Raw genomic sequence first — 19,609 nt, 5'->3', positions numbered from 1 at the left:
TACACAATGTGATTTCCAGATATTCAGGTTCAGCTCTAGCCACACAAATAGACTAAGGCTCCAAATGGCAGCTAGAACAGCTGGCTTTTCGGAGGGTCTAATAGCACAAGGGTAAGACCAGGATGACATGGCTGGCACATAATCCCCCTGAACAATGACAAGACAATCACGCTTGGCTCTTCCCACCTCACCATGCAGTCGTTTCAGAAAACACAGCAGTTGCCACAGAGTATTGTAAAAGCAAGGCAATCCTGACGAAGGGGAGGAATGATACATTTGACTCCATTGATCTTAGAAGGCTAATTAATTATTTTATTATACTATATTATTCTATACTATATTACACTACATCTAAACTGAATCTGCACAAGCACTCTGACTGAACAGAATCTCGTGACCATCAGCCAACAGTCCCAACACACACACATGGATTCAATTGGTCAATCAAAACACTCACACTAGAATCCAATTACCAATTCCCTTCAGGTAAACCATCTTCCACAATGCATTCCACTTGTGCACAACCAGAGGAGCAGCAATTGAGATAAGAATTGTTTTTTCTTTCTCTGAGGTTCCTCTCTGCCATTCCCAGAAAATATCCTTGGGAAGTTGTGCCTTGCTTTTCTCTGTGAAGAGAAATGTGGCCACAATAGAGGACAAAATTTTAGTTTTGTGTAAGCACCCTGTGATGAACTGGAGAGCTGCTGAGTGCCACTATCACCCTCCAGGCATGTGATCCTCCTCAGGAGTGATTCAGATGGCAGCCAGGAACAGCAACTAAGAATTCTGGGAGAAAGGCATTTAGCTGAGATAATTTTCTATGCATCTACAGACAGGTGATCTTTAATCCAGTAGCCAGCTATAGCACCACAAAGATATTTCTGCATCCCCTTCTATCACCACCTCCAGACAATGCAATATCTTCAACAGATGAAACAGTCCTCACGCTTGTTTCTCTGGAAGTAATCAAGTCTTTGAAACACTGCTCCTCCCCAAGGCTATTTCAGCGAATGGAAATCTCTGATGGACCTTGGATGATGGTCCTGTTTCCTTACCTGGTATCAAGCTCTTCCTTTAGAGAAGCTACCAACTGCCAGGACACATTAACATCAGACCCAGGGCCTCCCAGGGAAGTCTGAATGACAGATTATCCCTGTCCCAGGGAGCTTCAGTGACTGCAGCACACAACTGACTCAAGTGCCACCCCACAGGATGGGAGCCCACTTTCCTTTTATAAAGCCCTTCTAAATGAAATTAGTATTTTAGCAAATTAATTTGATTCAAAACAGAATCCCAACAAAAGAAAAATAGGAACAAAAGTGCTCTAGGATGATGCTTTTTAATTGTTATTTTTATATTTTTAAGAACAAATCAAACCATTAAAATATTACAGACATGTACTGAAATTTCCTGTACAACAAATATGAAAACAATAAAATTTGTACATCATTTCAAGATATTCAACAGTCACTTATTTGAAACACATCAACTTTTCCCTTCTTAAGCAGGCCCCAAATGGGAAGAAAGAGTTAAACAGAAATGCAAGAGATGCAATTGTCACACAGTGGAGCTTTCAGTGGACAGCTTTAAATAAGCAACAATGAAAGAAAACACTGACCAAAGAGATAGCTCTCAGCAATTATAACACAGAGAACATCAGAGGGCAGGAAGAAAACATTTGCAGGAATTCAAGTCGTCTTGAGGAAGACACATCCACAAGGTAGTGGAACATTACCTGTAGTCCTTTTCCTGCAGAGACATCCTAGAAGGAATGTCCTACTTATTCATACTGACACTACAGCCAACTTTATGTTTGCAACAGCTTAAGCCTTACCAACTTTTTCCACCCATACACAAAATCAAGAGGTCAATTATTTCAACTTTCAGTCTCTTCTCGCAATGTGTCAGTTTTGGAAAACACCTGCATAAGTTCTTTAAAAATGGATACTCTTTATATGATGGCACACATGAGAATTTGATGCCTGCTTCCAACACCAAAATAATGGGACAGATCCATCTGTTTTCTGTAAGAGGATCTGGGCAGTGGTTAGGCACAAACACATACTGTCCTAGCTCATCTTCTGATGTTCTGCTGCAACAGAATAGAAACAACATGATCTAGCATGGAAGACTCATCTCCCTCTCCTCTAAGCTACACAAAACAAGGGCCTTCTGAAGCGAAAGAGCACTCGCCACCCTAAGGCAGCAAGTTCTTGGGAGACCTGGAAAAACAAATACTGGCTCTGTGCTCTGCACAGATGTGCAGTAATTAAAAGAATAAGAGTTAAAGAAAATAACATGACTGGAAAGGGCAGACTTTCGTCCCTCCCAGTTCTTTTGGAATGGTTCTGTTTGGTACAAGTGGTTTATCTTTGTCATCTGACAGCAGCTTAGGAAGAATGCAAATGAGAGATCCACTTTGTGGGCTGCCAGTTTGGATGGAGCCAGGCAGGATCAGGAACCTCAAGATGAGGGTTTTTTAAAGTATTTCCAGAGAAAGAGGAACAAAATTATATTCAAGAACCCACAAGTGGCTGCTACAAAAAAAAACCAAAAACAACAAAACAAAACAAAAACCCAACAAAACCAAACCAAACCAAACCAACAACAAAACCAAACCCCAAAACCTAACAACCAAAAGTGCACTGTGGTTTGTCCTCCAGTTTTGCTCACACAGCACACCACAGTTTCACACCAGGTTGTAAAAAATTCCTCAGGATATTTGTAAAGTTACAGTTGTGCACCAGGAATTCCTATGTTCTCCTTCAGCTGACATTGGATCCTGTGAGGTTGCCAGGTTCCACTGTAAAGCCACATATACTCCTAGTATTTGTAGCTTTTTCTGACAACTCTACTAAAACAAAGAAAAACCCCCAAAACAACAACAACAAAAAAGCAGCAGAATTCCAGGGACTCTGGTTATTAAACCTTCATAAGATTTTTTCCCTGCTTTATAGCTATTCTATAGCATTATTCATAAACTTCATATTCATCTACAACGCAACCAGTGCAACAATCCAAAGACCAAAAAAACACACCTTCTCCCCACCCCATGCTATCTAAGTCCTTCATTGGTAATGCCTTCCTAAGTCTAACAGTTATGTACCAGCAAAATAAATCCAATCTGATCCTTGACTTGTGAAATCAGCTAACGGGGGATTTCTGCTTGTTCCTTCAGTTTCTAAAAGGACCAGTCAAAACAAAAGCAGCAGTATATTGCAAATAATTGTAAAACAATTACACTGGATCAGTGAGATGCAGGCAGGTAAGATGCGTCTCAGTTCTGAATGGCTGAAACAACCGAGAAATTTGTTACAGCAGAATTTTGTGCAATGTCTTTTGGTAGAAACAGTAAAGCCAGTCGATCCGTTTGGGAGTGCTGGAACACTTGGAACCTTAGTTTCAGCATTTTCACAGATTTATATATTTGAGGAAAAACAACAACAATGATAAAAAGACACCAACCTGAGAAAAACTCTATTAGAGTGAGCATTATTCAGTAAATCATATATTGCACCTTTAAATAAATCATTATAAATTGTATAAAAAGAGGAATATCAGGCAGGAATAGGGAGGAGCTATTCTGTCCTTCATCCACACGCCCACACACCCCCCGCACACACATTCACAGATTCACTTGCTCTGTTTTTATCTACAGTTAAAGCTCGGAGTGACAGACCACACTCCTTTTCCTCTGGCAGAGGCACCAAAACGTTAAGGCAGGGGATATTTGTGGTGAAATGCAAAAACAAAGCTCACCTACAAACTTCTGGAGAATCCTGCCAACAGTGCAACTACAGTTAAGTTTGACATAAGCCTTATTTAAAAATCTGTGTTCTCATTAAGAGTTTCAGTACAAAAATAGAATCTCTGCTGTTTTTTTTTCTAGAGTAGCAACTAGAAAAGGCACAATTTCCAAGTATGAATGTCCATTTGAAGGAGCCATTTGTACTCCTTTTTTAAATAAAAAGGAACACAGAAAAAAAATAGATCACAGAGGCACATATCTATTAACTAAGTAACCAGATACAGTAGATAAAATATGTTCCTGAAACTTATAATTAAATATATTAAAACAACTCACCAGCCTGGTGTCTGTAAATGAAATCATATAAAACTGTAATAAAAAGCTTGTGTTATTATTTTAATATTTAAACTCTAGTTCACTGTTCATACTGCAAATGCTATTTCACCTATCAGTACTGTTAAATTCCCAAGAAAAAACAAGATTCCTCTGTTAACTTTAAAAAAGTTTTGCTTGGGTTTTGTTGTTTGGGTTTTTTTAACATGAGTCTGCAGCTCCTGCCAGCATTGTGTTTTTCCTCCTGTAGATCACACCTTTGAATGCAGACAGAACTGGAGAAGCCAGACATAAGACACTGCACACAATCCCAGAAAACACGAGTCGGACACCTCCCTCTCCTACGGGCAGGTAACATGTCCTGGATGGAGGCACTGGACTATGCATGGTAGCCATTGGCCTTCCCAAAGGCTGGCCCAGGTGTGAAGTTTTCATAGATTGCCATTGCTGTCACGTTTTGGTAGATAAGGTCCGTTTTCCTTTCCCTCTGGGATTTAATGATATCCATGACACACTGGTTTAGGAAGACGTACTGGTCCTGGGAGAAAGAGAGACAGAAATACATTTCTAAAAAATACCTGATTTTGGAAGTCATTCTGTTTCTGAATATAGGTTTGGGCACTGCACTGAGTATTACCACAGTGCTTGTTTTAGAACATGTATATATATAGTGTAGGTACACGATTTGTGGTAATTGGGACTGGGGCTGTGGCAGAGCCTCATCCCCAGTGGGCTACAGCTGTGAGAAGCAGGTGAACAGCATTGAAAGCAACGAGACCTGGAGTGCCCAGGTGCACTGACCAATCACCAAAGGGAACAGAGGGCACACAGGTGCAATGCATGAACATGAGGGGTATGAAAGATTGGGCTAAAGAACAAGAAGGGCAGATGCTTGCAGCCTTCTGAAGTGGCATAATGTTACTCTATATGGGTTGAAGCTTTCTGAAATTGTATGGTGACACTCTGTGTGTCGGGCCATCTCGACTGTAACATGTGCTGTGACATATAATTTATAGAAAATAGGGCTGGAAAGGACCTCATGATGTAATTTAATCAACTCCCCCCAGTTAAAAAAAAATAGAATCAGGTTTTGCTATCTAGAGCTAGGATCTGTCATGACTAACGCTATCCTGAAAGACTTTCATGATGGAGATCTTACACCCTTTTCCAAATCATCTTGAGTTAGTCCATACACCTTTCTGGATCAAAGTGGTAATTTCTGTAGGAATACTTGTATTCCTGCAGAACACAAAAGCCAAGATGCACACCGAGACCACTTGACTCCAGATAATTCTGGCTCACAACTAAAGGATAAACCCCCCATGGGTAAAACTAGTCTGCGAAAAAGTCTGCTTCAGGATTTGATTCCTTCCAGCTGCAAATGCCAGTCCTACAAAGTACTCTGTAAAGACATTGCTTGGATGTAACTATGGTCCCTGGCTGCAACTACTTTTGTGGAGAAGAGATGAGGCAGGAAGGAGGGAAGTTAAATGAAGAGCAGTTTTAACTCCTTAATATCTTATTGTCCTGTAACTCAAAGCTACATCTGGATGATTATGCACATCTGAGAAAGGTGCTGCTGGATGAGAGAGAGCCTCACCTCAGTCTGCACCATGAGGGGCCGGTGCATGCGGAGGTCGTACACCACTCCGTACACATCCACGGTGTTCTCCATCTCCATCTGCTGGATCAGGCGGTCGATGGCGATGAACGTCCCTGTCCTCCCGACGCCAGCGCTGCAACGACACGGACAGGCTGTTTGTGCTTCCTCCCAACCACGTGCTCACTGCTGGCATGACAAAAAGCCAGGCAAGCCAGGATGATGCCTCCTACTATTTCAGTGGCATGGGTAATAAATCTTGGCTCTCACCCCCACCAAGAGGGGCTTCTCAGCCTTGCCCATGCACAAGATTTATATACAAGCTCTTGAAAGGACATCTTTCCCAGCTCAGTTTTCCAGGCTAGGAGAGATGCTCTGTTCTTATGACGTTTTGTATCACTTCCTTTGCTACCTACACAGCACTGTTAGTTTCTGAAGCACTGGGCAAAGGTTTTAGCTTGGCAAGGTAAATAGCCCAGGTCCTTACATAGAGAGACTTTGGTTTTAATCCCGCTGAAATGGAATTGACTGTAAAAAACCACAAGACAAAAGTGTGCCTAACAGAAACACCTTCTTCCTACCTGCAGTGCACCAGAGTAGGAGAGTCCACTGGATTCTGGCTGTTGTACTCATGGACAAGGTGCCTGAAGTTGATGAGAAGGTCTGTTGTCTCTGGCACGCCATGATCTGGCCAGGAGGTGAAATGGAATTGGCGCACCATGTGGCTCTCGGCCGTGTTGGACTGCAGGAAGAGTAGACATTATAAAACTAACAAAAAAGACAGTGAAAACTGGCTTCAGAGAAGCGACAGTTGGGCTTCCTGACACATGTACTAGGCTAAGCTCAGCTTCATCAAAGATACCTGCTACAAGTGCAGTGATTTCACCAATGATATTCCACTTTCCCTCTTCCTTCTGGTGTGGTAGAGAATACTTTGAAATAATTTCCTTGTACTTTATGCCAAGCTCATATCTACTGCATTGTATTTACTGATGATAATAATTGTTTGGTCCAGAAGATATTAGAGGTATCTACATAAGCACAAGGTTATTTACACATTAACAACCAACAACCAAGGCAGTCCTCACCTTTTCTACAGTGAAGTCCCTTATTGTCCATTCTGGAAGGACAACTTCTGAGACCATTGTCACAATAATGTCACCATAGCTCTTGGGTTGTTTGTCTGGCCAGTACTGCTCACATTTTGTCTAAGAAGAGAGTTACAAAGTTAGACACATTGCACACAACAATGAAACAACTCACTTTTAAATAACCCACCACCTGAAGCAGGGCTAGAAAGCATGTCACTCTTCTCAAGGGCTATTCCAGGGCAAGAGAACATCTTCCAAAATCATTCTTTAGAGAGAAGAACCCACCCTTAATGACAGTGATTCCACAACCCTCCTGAGACTATCTATTCTGACAGTCAGCAGATATTAAAAAGCTAAAAAAAAAAACCCCAAAAAACCCACCACCCAAAAATAATTGTGCTTTTTTACATTTAGAAAACAACCAAAAGGATGGTTGTTAAAAGACAGTGGCCAGTCTCCAAAACACTAAGGTAACAACAAAATTAGAAGAGATGCAACTGCCTTCAAGAGACAATTCAGTATTGATAACAACATACCCGGGCTTGTTCCACGCATTTTGTCAACATAACAATAGAGTAGATACTCTTTTCCCAAACCATTTGCCAGAAGTCTTCTATAGTATTGGGTAATGGACCCTGTGCAGCAATAAATGCCTTCTTTGAGTTATAGCCCTAGGAAGAAAAAAACAAAATAAATGTGCATATATATATACACACACAACATCAGTGAGAAATAAAAGCTTATTTTAAACATCATTATGAGCCCTTTTGCCTACATCAGAAAAATACACATTATATTTCATTTCAGCTAATGAAGCAACTTACAGGCATATAGTTTGCATTAATATAGTCAGTTCCAGAGCTTTGATTTGAAAGTTTAACACGAGAAATATCATCTGCAGAAAGAAAAAAGGAAAAGAACACTATGAATTTTTGAACTGGAACCTTTCAGAACAATATCTTTTTATGTAATACATGGTTTCTAAATAAAAGGTGTTCAATATGCATTTTAAGAATAAGAATATAACCTTAGGAATCATAAATAGCAGTAGGCTTCAGAAAAAGGAGTGGCCAGGATAACCACTCAAACACAGATTATTTTGGTTTTAAACATGGTTTGGCACTGCTAATTTATATATTTTTAATCCAACACAAGATTTACTACAGTTTTAATTACTGGATATAAAGAAGTGATTTGGCTCCAGCTGCCATGGCAGCCCATCTTTTTCCTCCAAAGCATCCTTAAGAACCTGTCACTGTACACTTTTCAATTACTTCTGACTCTCTGCTACATTGGGATGCCCACCGGCAGCTTGGCAGGGCTTAAACTCTTACTTGATCTGCAAAGCTGGCCAGCAGGGTCTGAATATTTCTCATAGCTTGCATATTTATTTATGCGTGGTCAACTGTTATCCTCTTGTGTTTTCAACCTGGACTGCACATTTCTTACAAATGGAAAATTAAAGTTATTTAATTAAGGGAAGGTTCTTTAAAGAAGTTTTCTGAAGAAATATCTTTGAGGGAAGGCTCTTTCAGGTGTGTTTATACAGTCATTTTGGGAAAGTAGCAGCCCAAATTCATTCATTTGGAAAATTATATTTGAAACTTCTGGGTACAATTAAAGCTGGATTAGCCAAACCCAATGGGTTTCACTTAAAACTCAACCAGTAGAAGATGCAAACTCAAAGAGAATAACTCACATGGTAGGACATTGTTGTATCTATTTTTCCCCCTGTTCTCAGGAAGTTCAGCAGCAAATTTGGGCTGATGAACACCAGCAGACTTGAGCTCCTACAATAAAAGGAGGATTCATGAGCACCTGGTCCTGGTTTAGCAATCATACAGAAATGTGACAAACAGAAAAGTAGTCCAAACCCTTGTGTCCTGTGCTGTAAAAGCAGGCATGTTAAACTGGGACAAATGTCAATAAAAATCATCCTGTTACAGAGTGGGAAGGTGACAGTGGCAAGTCTTTTAGAGAAGGGATTAATACAGAATGTAGGAATAGCAGCATGTTTAAAACCCACAGATGGACTTTAAAAGCCTGGAAACACTTTTGTGGAAACAGACACTGATATCAATGGCAGCTCCTTCTGGCCCCAAGGCAGGGAACTCCTGCATAAGCTCTGCAGACATTACAGGGAGAGAGGAGCAAATCATGAACCAACATCATGAACCAACTGAAGGAAGCAAAATCTGAGAGGAAGACAAGGTGGAGCACCAGCCTGCGAAGTACAAAGAGACAGAATTTGAAGAAGAAAGTCAATTTGAGGAGATGAGAAATGGAATGAGATTCTTTAACAGCAGACATGACAACACAGAATCCTCCCTGACAGTTCCTTCCTGTCCTCTGTTCCTTACAGCAAGTGAGCTTTAGCACATTTCATAGAAAAACTCTTATGGTCAGTAAGCAAATCATAATTGCTGTTTCTCTGACTGAGCTATTCACAGGTGTGGTTTGCACATCACACCCACGCACTGAAGAAGTCCATGAGATTAGCAACAGACCTGTCTTGATATTTATAAAAACCCCAAAACAACCCAAGATGAGAAAACTGAAGTGCAGAAAAATTATACAGTGTCCCCTAGGCTAAATCTGTATATGACTAGGGCAAAGATTTCTCTGGTGAGAGCTCTGACAAGTAGGCCATGCCACAAGCCCATGGTCAGAGATAATAATTCAGGACAGGAAGTATTTATCATGCACTTCAACTAAATTCAGAGCTGCATAAGGGAAGGGAAGGCTATACACACAGCTTAATCATCTCTACAAGAAAGGACCCTTCTTTTCTCCTTCAGTAAGCCTTGTGCATGCTCCATGGGAAAGATGATTTGTCTTTCCAAAAATATTTGTCATGAAGCTCTCTCCCCAATGAGGGCACATACCTCATACTCTTCAGCAAAACCACAGTTGGAGTCAGCTTGCTGCTTCTTAAAGTAGGACTCAAAGTTCTCCACTTTAATCATTTTTGATCTAAAATGAGAAAAGCGACATGTCAGCAACTGGTGTTAGGTAAATAAGCCATGAATTAATTCAGTTAATGTGTTAGAAAGTATGCTTTACTTACTTCTTGATTCTTCAGGAGAGGGTGAGGGGAAGAAAAAAAAGCTGATTAGACACATGCAGTTGTATTTTTCATTATGTGAATCTAAGACTGAAAGCACGACTGTTAGTTGCAGCCACAAAACAGTGCACTTACAGGGGACAGGGTAGCAAGCATAGCATTTAACTGCTCTCTTAAATCAAGGAGAGAACAGTGCATCCTTAAGGACAGGAACATCACACAAGGTGTCAGCCAGCTGCTTACTCCCATTGGACTGACCCCATTCCCTGGTGTATTTTATGCCAACCATCAAGACTACAGAGATGGGATCCCATGGGATGTTCTGGCCATGGCTTTCCACCAGTACAAAAATTGGTGCCAGAACCAATAACATGATTCAGTTGCTGTGCCTGTGACTTCCAATATACTGTGGTTACTCCCTCCATGGGCAGCTTTGACAATCACAACATTATCTGGATGAATGGCTCAGCACAAAGTAGTCATTAAAAAAAAAATTCAGATCACAGACCATATTTTGCTTTTTCGCATTTTATCAACAATTTTAATTGTTCTCTCAATGTGCATGAAATCTATTTCATTCAAACCCTGTTTTTCAAAACCATGTGGAGCATTTGTGTGTCTAATAGTGATTCATGAAGTGAACGCTCAGATCTCTGTGGTGGCTCTAGAAGTCTCAATCAACATGATTATTTTTAGTCTGCATGCTGGCATCTTTCAGCTCCACGAGGAATTAATACTTCAAAATTCTCTATAAAACTGCACAGAAAACAAGTACCTGAGTAATTTTTGCAAATATCACTTAAGCTCAGAAAATATCAGGAAAAAAGATATGGACTTACTTAATTGGAGAAAAAGACACTTCAGTATTTCTTTTATCTTTCCTGTAAGGTGAAAGAAAACAACACAGGTTTACAGTAGAATTCAATGGAATTTTTATGAAATTTCTTATCTGTTTCCTTGTGCCTGTTGAGAACAATTTCTTTTAAAGCATCTTATTGTGTGGAAAAAAGAAACCAAATTTCTGAGGCAAACTTTTACACCTGGAATTAAAAAAAAACCCAAAAACCCAAAGAAAAGCAACAAAAAACCAAAAAAACTTCACCCTTCTTTTAGTGATGTTGTGCACTGGGACTGCCTCTTTCTGTTGGAACCAGAGTATAAAGCCTGGACACAAAGGACATATTTTGGTGGAAGATGTACAACTGAGGGATCTGCACCACTAACTGATATCTTAGGAGAACTGCTGCTAATCCTAGAATCCCTACAGGGACTCTAGGATTATTAGCAGCGATGTGTCAGTCATTCAGTGGTAGCTGAATGAAAATAAATGTTGCTAAGCTTTAAAGGAAGCTCTTCCCAAGGCTGTACACAGCAATTGGACACAATTGTAAAAATAACAACAGTTACATAAAGCAACTAAGAAAACTGGACTAAGGGCCCTATGGCTAACTCCACATAAAGGATGGTGAGAAGCAGGAAAAAGCCTTTGGGCACTCTTACATCCCAGATGATTTGAACAAGGTTGGAAACGGACACCAGCTCAAACTCATCAGCTTCTGGGAATTCCAGAATAGAAGTTTCATGTGACAGGCCATCAAGCAATTAAAAAGAATGACTGATGGATAATTTAAAATCAAACCATCTAAGGTACAATTATACGAAATTACTTTTAGCACAATAATTTGAGATGTTTGCTCACTTGTGACTGAATGACTTCATCACTATTCATGAATGGTGAAGCACTGGCACAGGTTGCCCAGAGAAGCTGTGGATGCCCCATCCCTAGCAGTGCTCAAGGCCAGACTGGAAAGAAGCTCTGAGCAACCTGGGATAGTGGGAGGCGTCCCTGCCCATTGAAGGGGGGTTGGAACTGGATGATCTGGAAGGTTTCTTCCAACCCAAGCCATTTTATGATTCTATAATTCTGTTCTATGAATTAAAATTTATTTTGTTTAGCTCTTCTCAACTGATAATTTGTAACTATGGGCTTAAACCAAGTTAATAAACAAGAGGTTTGATACTTCAACTCTAATCTGTAACATACAAACAACATTTTAATACAAATATTTTAAAACACCTTGACAGCCACGTATCATGACAGACAGAGCCCTTTTTAGGAGAAAAATACTGAAGTGAAACACTGGTGCTCCTGAACACAACCAAAACAGCAACAAACACACATTACCTTCTCCTTCTCCAGAATATGAACCCTCCTACAGCAACTACAGCCAAGATAGCCAAGAGGCATCCAATAACCACTCCAGCAATAACACCTGATAAAAGAGAAAAGGTATTACTCATTGTCCTCTTCAGTAACTCCTAACTGAATCAACATGCTACAGTAGAACCTTGCAAGCGACTAACCAGGCATGCTTCACTCTACTACAATATCTTGTCTTTACTGTCCTTCAGCAGTACCAGTATTGAAATCTCCTTAAGAATAATAACCAGAGCATGTTAAATTAATATAAAATTGGGATCAAAGGACCAGTATCTGCATTTCAATACACCTGCTTCTAGTTTAACAGAACTGTGAGACTACCAGTTGCTATTTGCCACTTGTTGCTACACCAAAGTCTCACTGTGTCATCCAATCCCTTTTAGCAAGCCATGGCTTTTGGCTACTCCTGTGGTGGAATCCTACAAGGAAAAAAGGGGTCACCTGCAGAACTAGCAAGGTATGAGTTTACAAAGCAAATCTAGAAAGAAACAGTTCATACAGAGAAACCAACAGTGTTTTGATATTATGAAACTTGCCATAATTAAGGAATTTCCACACACTGCGTATGTGCCAAGCCGCCTGTCCTACATTTGACATTAACTATACCTGGATCCTGGGGCAGTAAGACCGGTTCAGAACAGGGTGAAAATGATACGTAACTATCTTCCCCCTCAATCACGTCATCCGTAAAGGTTATATTAGTGAAACCTGCAACACATGCCCTGTTGAAAAGGAAGGAATAAGAAAAAAATAAACCCAGGTACATTACAGGGTTTTAATAGCCTTTAGCAAGATCTGTGATCTTTCCATTAGATGATCTTCTAGATTTCAACAGCAGAAAACTTAACAAAAGGGTGGTTTGAAATAAATACCTGTATGAACGAAGAGGGATCAATGGTCCGTTTTCGTAGCCATACATTGTGTTTCCCTTGCCTACATTAATGATGTTTTTATCACTCTGAGAACGGGAAGAATGCGAATCTGCCTGCTCTGTTTTTATGACATATGTAACATAGGCAGTTGTTGTCTTCTTCTTGAAATCTTTGTATGTCTTGTTCAATTTTAACTTCAAAGACTCAGAACCTTCAAGAAACAACAAGAACATGGATATAATTAATCACCTGGTTTTGTAATAACTGGCACAGTGGCAGAGATGGTCACATCAACTACAGTTGTCATTCCTCCACAAGTACTGCTTGAAATGAAAGGCTGAGAACAACAGATAATCTCAGAAACCTCTTTTACTGCAGTGAAATCTACTGCACCACCTCTCCCCAGTGTTATCTATTTTAATTTTCTATTGTGTTTACTTCTAGCCTGTATAGGAGCTTCTGAATAAAAGTGCATGAGTGCTGGAACCAGGCACCCTCATGGACAGACTTCACCAGCCAAGTCAGCTTTAACCATATGTGTTCTATCAATTCTTGTATGTAGAGAGTAAAATGCAAATAGTGTAGGAAAAAATCCATCAGTATTTGTGCTACCCAGAAAGCATAAGGCCTCATTCAGGGTGACACTAAACTTGTCCTGACCTTGTTCTATCCTACAAGAAGTCTCACACCTGAACTGTAGGAGACAAAAGAGGTTATTTCTGCCTTTCCTTGACATAGACAAGCACTGGACAAAACAATGATCAGAACAATTTCCCCTTCAGAAGATTAAGAACAGTCTACCACAGTGAGCAGAGATCAACAGGACATCATTTGCAGAACAGGACCACTTTACAGTGTCTGTTCTTATAGCAGACAAACCCTAGAATCTTGAGGCAATTATACAGTTGAGGCACATGTAACCTAAGAGGTGATAATAAACTCAACTTACCAGTTGTCCCAACAACTCAAGAGCAAACCAACTGACAAATCTTCCCAGTGCTGAGGCAGGACAAAGAATCTCACTCATTTGACAGAAGTTTGCTCTCTACTGACTGTCTTTACAAAGCTAATAATTCCTTCTAAAAGCGGGTATAATACTGAATTCACCTTTAAAAAGGAGAAGCCTTGCAGGAGTTTCTGAAAGGTGGAAAAGCTCTGGTAAGTTTTCTAGAGCTGTGCAGACAAGGGGTGATCTACCACCAGCAGCAAAGCTCTCCTCAACTTTAACTCTGCAGCAACAGGGTGCAACACAACTCTTCCAGAGCACTAACTTGGTCTCATTAAAAGCAGATGAGGCTGCAAATAATTCAGCTGCCTAGAAATGGGTGTTCAATACTACCTGAGGTATGCTATGTCTTGTCTTGTCCCTAGTTCCCATTCCAACAGAAGGTAAATCCCTGGTTATAGCTGCAGCTCCTCTTAGATGCCTTGAATACCACCCTACAACATTTCAAACAGCCTTAGACAGCAGAATAAAGCATTGTGTATTTCTTACACAACGGAATAAAGTCCTCTCTGTCTATCCTAAAGGTAACCATGACTGGTTTAGAACAGAGAAACACATCTCAAGAATATTTGTGCTATTTCAACAATAAGGCTGAAGAGATGCTTGGCTGTGAGGCTGTCTTCTGCTCCCACCCCAAAGCACTCACTGTAAATTACAGATGTGGGCAGCCTTTCTCCCTTATTTCTCTCAGTCTCATCCTACAAATTCCTCCTTGAATACCTTCCAATCCAAACCACACAGAAGAATACACCAGTTCTCCTTGTGACTAACCAGGATTGGCTGAAGTTACAAGCAGAGCCGCAGGCAAGAGCCTGGCATTCAAATCAGCAGTTTTGGGGCAGGTGAGTAGGCACGTGAAAAACAGGAATTTTCTGCACTGATGTAATGTAACACACACACACATATATACACACACACAAACATGCATTTCTTGGATGTATATTGCATGGAAAACCACTGAAGGAAGATCTATAATCAAAATTCTGCAAAATTAATTTCCACTGTTGTAAAAAAGAATAAGCATGAATGTCAACTCCCACTTAGCAGAAACTGTCTCCATCAGGTGCCTTATTCCTCCAGTGCACTGGCAAAAATGAACAGTTGTTCAAGTAGAACCTATGCTGCAAAACTAAGTTCCTTAATTTAGTGTTTTATCACTAGACATTCACCTATCAGAGATATTTCTCAGTTCTCTACTTTTCCATGGAATTTAACTTCCATTAATGCTGTCAATGATATTTAAGCCTTCCACCCACATCCCATCTCTCTTAGTTAAAGTGTTTTGGGCAAAATCAGGAAAAAAGCTCTTTTCCTTTTATGACCTTACTGCATGCATCTTTCAGCTGAAGAAGAATGGGGAAAAACATTTCATATTCCAAAGCTGCTTCTATTAGCCGGTCTGAAAATTATTCTGTGGGGAAAGAAAGGACACTACCCAATCTTGGGGAAGGAATCACTGGTAAATTAAGGTGGCAACAGCACAGGGGCAATACATAAGAGATTTATGTACAAAGATAAGTCAGGCAGGAAAAGACTGAGTGAAAACAGGCACCTCCTGAAAACAAGGAGTGACTTGACTTCAAGCAAGGTATCTGCCTCATGATTTCTGAAAAGTGATTGAAACTTCTGAGTCTGCCTTTTCTTTAACTGTTTAACAACTATTTAGAGTGTAAAACATAATGCTGCCTGGTAAATTGTTTCAGCTACATGATAATAACAAACACCTTACTTTGATCTTCTGTTGTAATCATTACTGCATAGGCTTCCAATGGACCATTCAGTGAATCAAAATCAGAGAATTCAACAGACAAAGAGCTGTGACTGACGGCCTTGACTGAAGGAACTTCAGTTGGAGGAGGTGGGTCTGCCAACAAAAACGTTGTTTAGTACACTAAGCACTGATAAAAGTTTTCCAAACAAGAAAAGGCTGTGATATCAACACTGTTCACATAATGCATATTTATTGTGCATCACATTAGACTATGAATTAATATAGTGTTCTATTCATACTCTGCAGGCTGATAATGTAGTGCATACCAAGTCTGGTATTCTGCAACCATGAAGTTAACATTTTGTCATACAAGTATCTTTCATGCTCAGATCTTAATGCTTACCAGTAATGCTGGTGTGACACAACTTGTCCACTGGAGAGCTTTCAGAGCCATTTTGAAGAGTCATAATAGTAACATTATAGGTGCTGAAAAAATTTAAATGTACTATTTGGAAGGTTTGCTCGATGCCTTCTACCGTGCAGCGTGAAGCCGAGTCTTCTCGTACTACCTCAGAAGTACTTATATTATATATTTTGATTCTGAAGCCAGAGTTGTTACCAAAAGGACATTTCCACTTCAGCATTAGGAAAGGCTGCTTGGCCACTGGCTCACACTGAAGTGAATCCACTGAGATAGCAACTGCCAAAAGAAAAAAGAATAACAAAAAAGGAGTAAGAAATCAAGCCTTGCCCTTGGAAAAAGCTGTGTATGTGTATTTTATGTGTATAAATGTTTGTAAAGCTTCAGTACTACTTCTCCTTTTAAAAAGATGTCTACATGGCACCTACTGCCTACACAAGGACCTGTTACCCTATGAGAAGACAACTATTTAACACAATACACAGACCTATTCTGTGCTCTTTACCTCCTCTACAGACAGGGTTACAGGGAAAATTTAGGCTGATTACCTAGAAAGATCAGCAACATTTTCAAAATACCATTCAACCCGTTAGCATATTACTCTAAGAACATTTTAGAGTAGTATGTAGACTGCCACTAAATGCCTCTATAATTATGTAAAACTCTTAGTGGCCAACACATAACAGAATTGATCTAATCTCTGTCCATTAAGAGCACAGCAGTAGCCCTCCTTAAAAGCAGCAACTATAACAAGTCAGTTTGGGCGAGAGTCTTCTAGGATGTAGTATAAAAACTGCAACCTTATGACCAGATACAGAAAGATACTTAAAAAGTAAAGTAGCAGGAAGACTGAGAAGAAATGTACCCCTAACTAAACATTTTGTAAAACTTGGCCTTCAGGACCAAAGCACTTATAAAACTACAATTACAATAAACACCAAATTTATTGCCTCTCTTTGTAATGAAGTATTTGGTACTTTCAAATACAGGGGTTATAGACTCATCTATTAAATTATTTTATTGTTAGAAGGGGTATTACTTTAAGAAACTAAGGAGAAGCACAATTGTGTACCAGAAGAAACAGATTTAGTAAAAATAGATGTGAGTGACTGGAGCTTCCTTCTACTGCAATTTATAAATATTTATTTTTCTTCAGTAACACTGTCAGCTACTCCTACAAATACAGGGAAATTATAGGAGATTACAGACAAGCCCTGGAACACCTCTGACACTTGGTGACAATGGATACCTGGTTTCTAGAGGAGTCATGACTTTTGACCTCTATCCCGTAGGAACAGTTAGATGAAGTATCATCAGTGCTCCATGGGAAATGTCACAGGCCAGCATACTCTACCCTGCTAAGGAAAAAAATGCTGGGCTCTGTAAAAGTCATGAGAAGACTCCAGAAACTCAGCCAAGCAGTACTTCCAGAGTACCAGCAACTCTCCAAGCCAATCCCAGAACCCCTTTGGAAAACCCACTCAGGAGCTCTGAGCCAGATTCATTTCACCTCAGTCAAAATGGGATAAAACAAAAGAAAGGAGAAGGTAGCACACGAGGAAACAAGGCATCACAACAAGGAGGAAAAGTCACAATGCCTAGCATGAGGAATGCAGAAGTAACTTAGCCTTCTCCTATTTGCTGATGGGCTGAGCAAAGCAGCAGGGCTGACAGCCACACCATCCTGTGCTGCCCGAGATCAGCTGCATCCATGGGCCCTCCAAAGGGGGAGGTTCCCAAGGCACGATGCACACTCTGTGGGAGACCTTCCAAATGAGAACCTGAGGGCTTCACCCAAAGAGAGGGCAACAAAACCCCCTGCAAAGCTCCCCCTCCCACACATTACCATTGCTGACTCCAGGCAGGCTGTGTGCAGCACTTCTGCCTAACATAATATTGTATTTCAAACCCTGGGCAGGTGGGCAGAGCCCTGTGCTCCACAGCAAAGCACAGGCTACTAGGAACAGGGATGTGAGAAACCATGACTTACACGTATACCGGTCTATGGACACTCCTTCTCCTTCTGTCTCATGATCAGCTGCTACAGCAAATACTGTGAAGTTGTACAGTGTCCCAGGGGTTAACCCAGTAATTTCTGCTTCAGTTTCATTGGATGTCACATTCTTCACAAATGTACCATTGACAACCTCTATCCTGTACGTGTAGGTGTCAGAAGCGCTGTCATTCACCACCCACTTTAAGGTGACAGAAGTCACACCAATGGATTCTGCCTTGAGATTGAGAACCCGGCTGGGCCCTGTGGAAGGCAAAGCAACAACTTGTTAATGTGCAAGAACAGCTGCCCACAGACATGGAAACAAGGAACACAGCCACACCAGGACCTCACTTCCGTCACACCACTCATGGTGCAGAGCGTAGGATCACCTCAACGAGGCTTTGGCACCACTGGGCAGCTAAGACAGAATCGATGGAATGTAACCTTGAGTGGCATTCATCTCCCTTTGACATTCTAAAGCAGAACATTTCATTACAATGCCACAGCTCCCAGGATTTTGCTCAGAAATTCAGAGATGTTTGTCAGGAGAGATAAAAGTGGGGGGTTAGTCTGGAGAAAGGAGGTGGTGGTCCATCTGTGTACATCAAAAGGTAAGGAACTTCAAACGTCACTGAAAGAGGAACAGAGGTGGTGAAAGGTGGCAAAGGAGCAGCTTGCCTAGGTCGTGCCATGAATGTACTCCTGAGCCAGTGTTATCTACAGCTCATTCTGCTCCAGCCACAGGGCCCCAGATCACAGTATGCCTATATGGGAGCCCTTAAAAGAATGTTCTGAAGCCCCGATCCTCCAGGATGTGAAGGCAACAAATGCACCCACAAAAATCCCAGGCCAGAGATAATGTTCTTGGGAAGAGTCCACTGTGACATAGTTCTTGGTAACCAAATTTAACAATCATTGTTTTAGAGGTGTTTGTTTTACTTTGCTTTTTCAAAGAAGGTGACGTCTCTTTCACACAAACATCTCTGACTGCAGGCAGGCAAAGCACAGCAACTCTGCCAGCAACATTTAAATTTCAGGCCATGTGCAGGTGGGCAGAACCCTGTCCTGCACAGCAAAGCACACACCATCAAGAACAGGGATGCAAGAAACTGTGACTTACTTGTGTACAGGTTTAGGAGACTTCCCTCTCCTTCTGTCTCATTATTAGCGGCTACAGCAAATACTGTGAAGTTGTATGGTGTCCCAGGGATTAACCCAGTAATTTCTGCTCTGGTTTCATTGGATTTCACGTTCTTCACAGATGTATCATTTGTGCCATTGACAACCTCTATCGTGTATGTGTAGGTGTCAGCAGCACTGTCATTCATCACCCACTTTAAGGTGACAGAAGTCACACCAATGGATTCTGCCTCGAGATTGAGAACCCGGCTGGGCCCTGTGGAAGGCAAAGCAACAACTTGTTAACCTGCAAGAACAGCTGCTCACAGACATGGAAACAAGAAACACAGCCACACCAGGGCTTCACTTCCCTCACACCACTCATGGTGCAGAGTGCAGGAGCACCCCAACAACATCAACAGGCATT

General features: G+C 40.9%; 1 protein-coding gene across 1 annotated transcript in view; it reads right to left on the bottom strand.

Annotated features, from left to right (window-relative positions):
* Positions 1 to 1,320: 1,320 nt before the first annotated feature.
* The window catches only part of PTPRJ (protein tyrosine phosphatase receptor type J), a 115,605-nt gene continuing 97,316 nt past the window's right edge, over positions 1,321 to 19,609 (bottom strand). The window contains exons 9-25 of the mRNA XM_031062123.1: positions 19,184 to 19,459; positions 18,058 to 18,324; positions 16,050 to 16,346; positions 15,665 to 15,799; positions 12,930 to 13,140; positions 12,664 to 12,779; positions 12,022 to 12,109; positions 10,676 to 10,717; positions 9,840 to 9,848; positions 9,658 to 9,745; positions 8,472 to 8,562; positions 7,597 to 7,667; positions 7,309 to 7,443; positions 6,770 to 6,889; positions 6,263 to 6,423; positions 5,682 to 5,817; positions 1,321 to 4,619 (exon numbers count right to left, since the gene is read on the bottom strand). Coding sequence (XP_030917983.1) covers positions 4,461 to 4,619; positions 5,682 to 5,817; positions 6,263 to 6,423; positions 6,770 to 6,889; positions 7,309 to 7,443; positions 7,597 to 7,667; positions 8,472 to 8,562; positions 9,658 to 9,745; positions 9,840 to 9,848; positions 10,676 to 10,717; positions 12,022 to 12,109; positions 12,664 to 12,779; positions 12,930 to 13,140; positions 15,665 to 15,799; positions 16,050 to 16,346; positions 18,058 to 18,324; positions 19,184 to 19,459 — 2,402 coding nt within the window. The 3' untranslated portion in view covers positions 1,321 to 4,460. The remainder of the gene's footprint in view (positions 4,620 to 5,681; positions 5,818 to 6,262; positions 6,424 to 6,769; positions 6,890 to 7,308; positions 7,444 to 7,596; positions 7,668 to 8,471; positions 8,563 to 9,657; positions 9,746 to 9,839; positions 9,849 to 10,675; positions 10,718 to 12,021; positions 12,110 to 12,663; positions 12,780 to 12,929; positions 13,141 to 15,664; positions 15,800 to 16,049; positions 16,347 to 18,057; positions 18,325 to 19,183; positions 19,460 to 19,609) is intronic.

This window comes from Geospiza fortis, unplaced genomic scaffold, assembly GCF_000277835.1.
Source record: "Geospiza fortis unplaced genomic scaffold, GeoFor_1.0 scaffold524, whole genome shotgun sequence".
In the NCBI taxonomy this organism is placed as follows: Eukaryota; Metazoa; Chordata; class Aves; order Passeriformes; family Thraupidae; genus Geospiza; species Geospiza fortis.
Note: the sequence above shows the minus strand (reverse complement) of the source record. Positions and strands in the feature narration are given on the sequence as shown.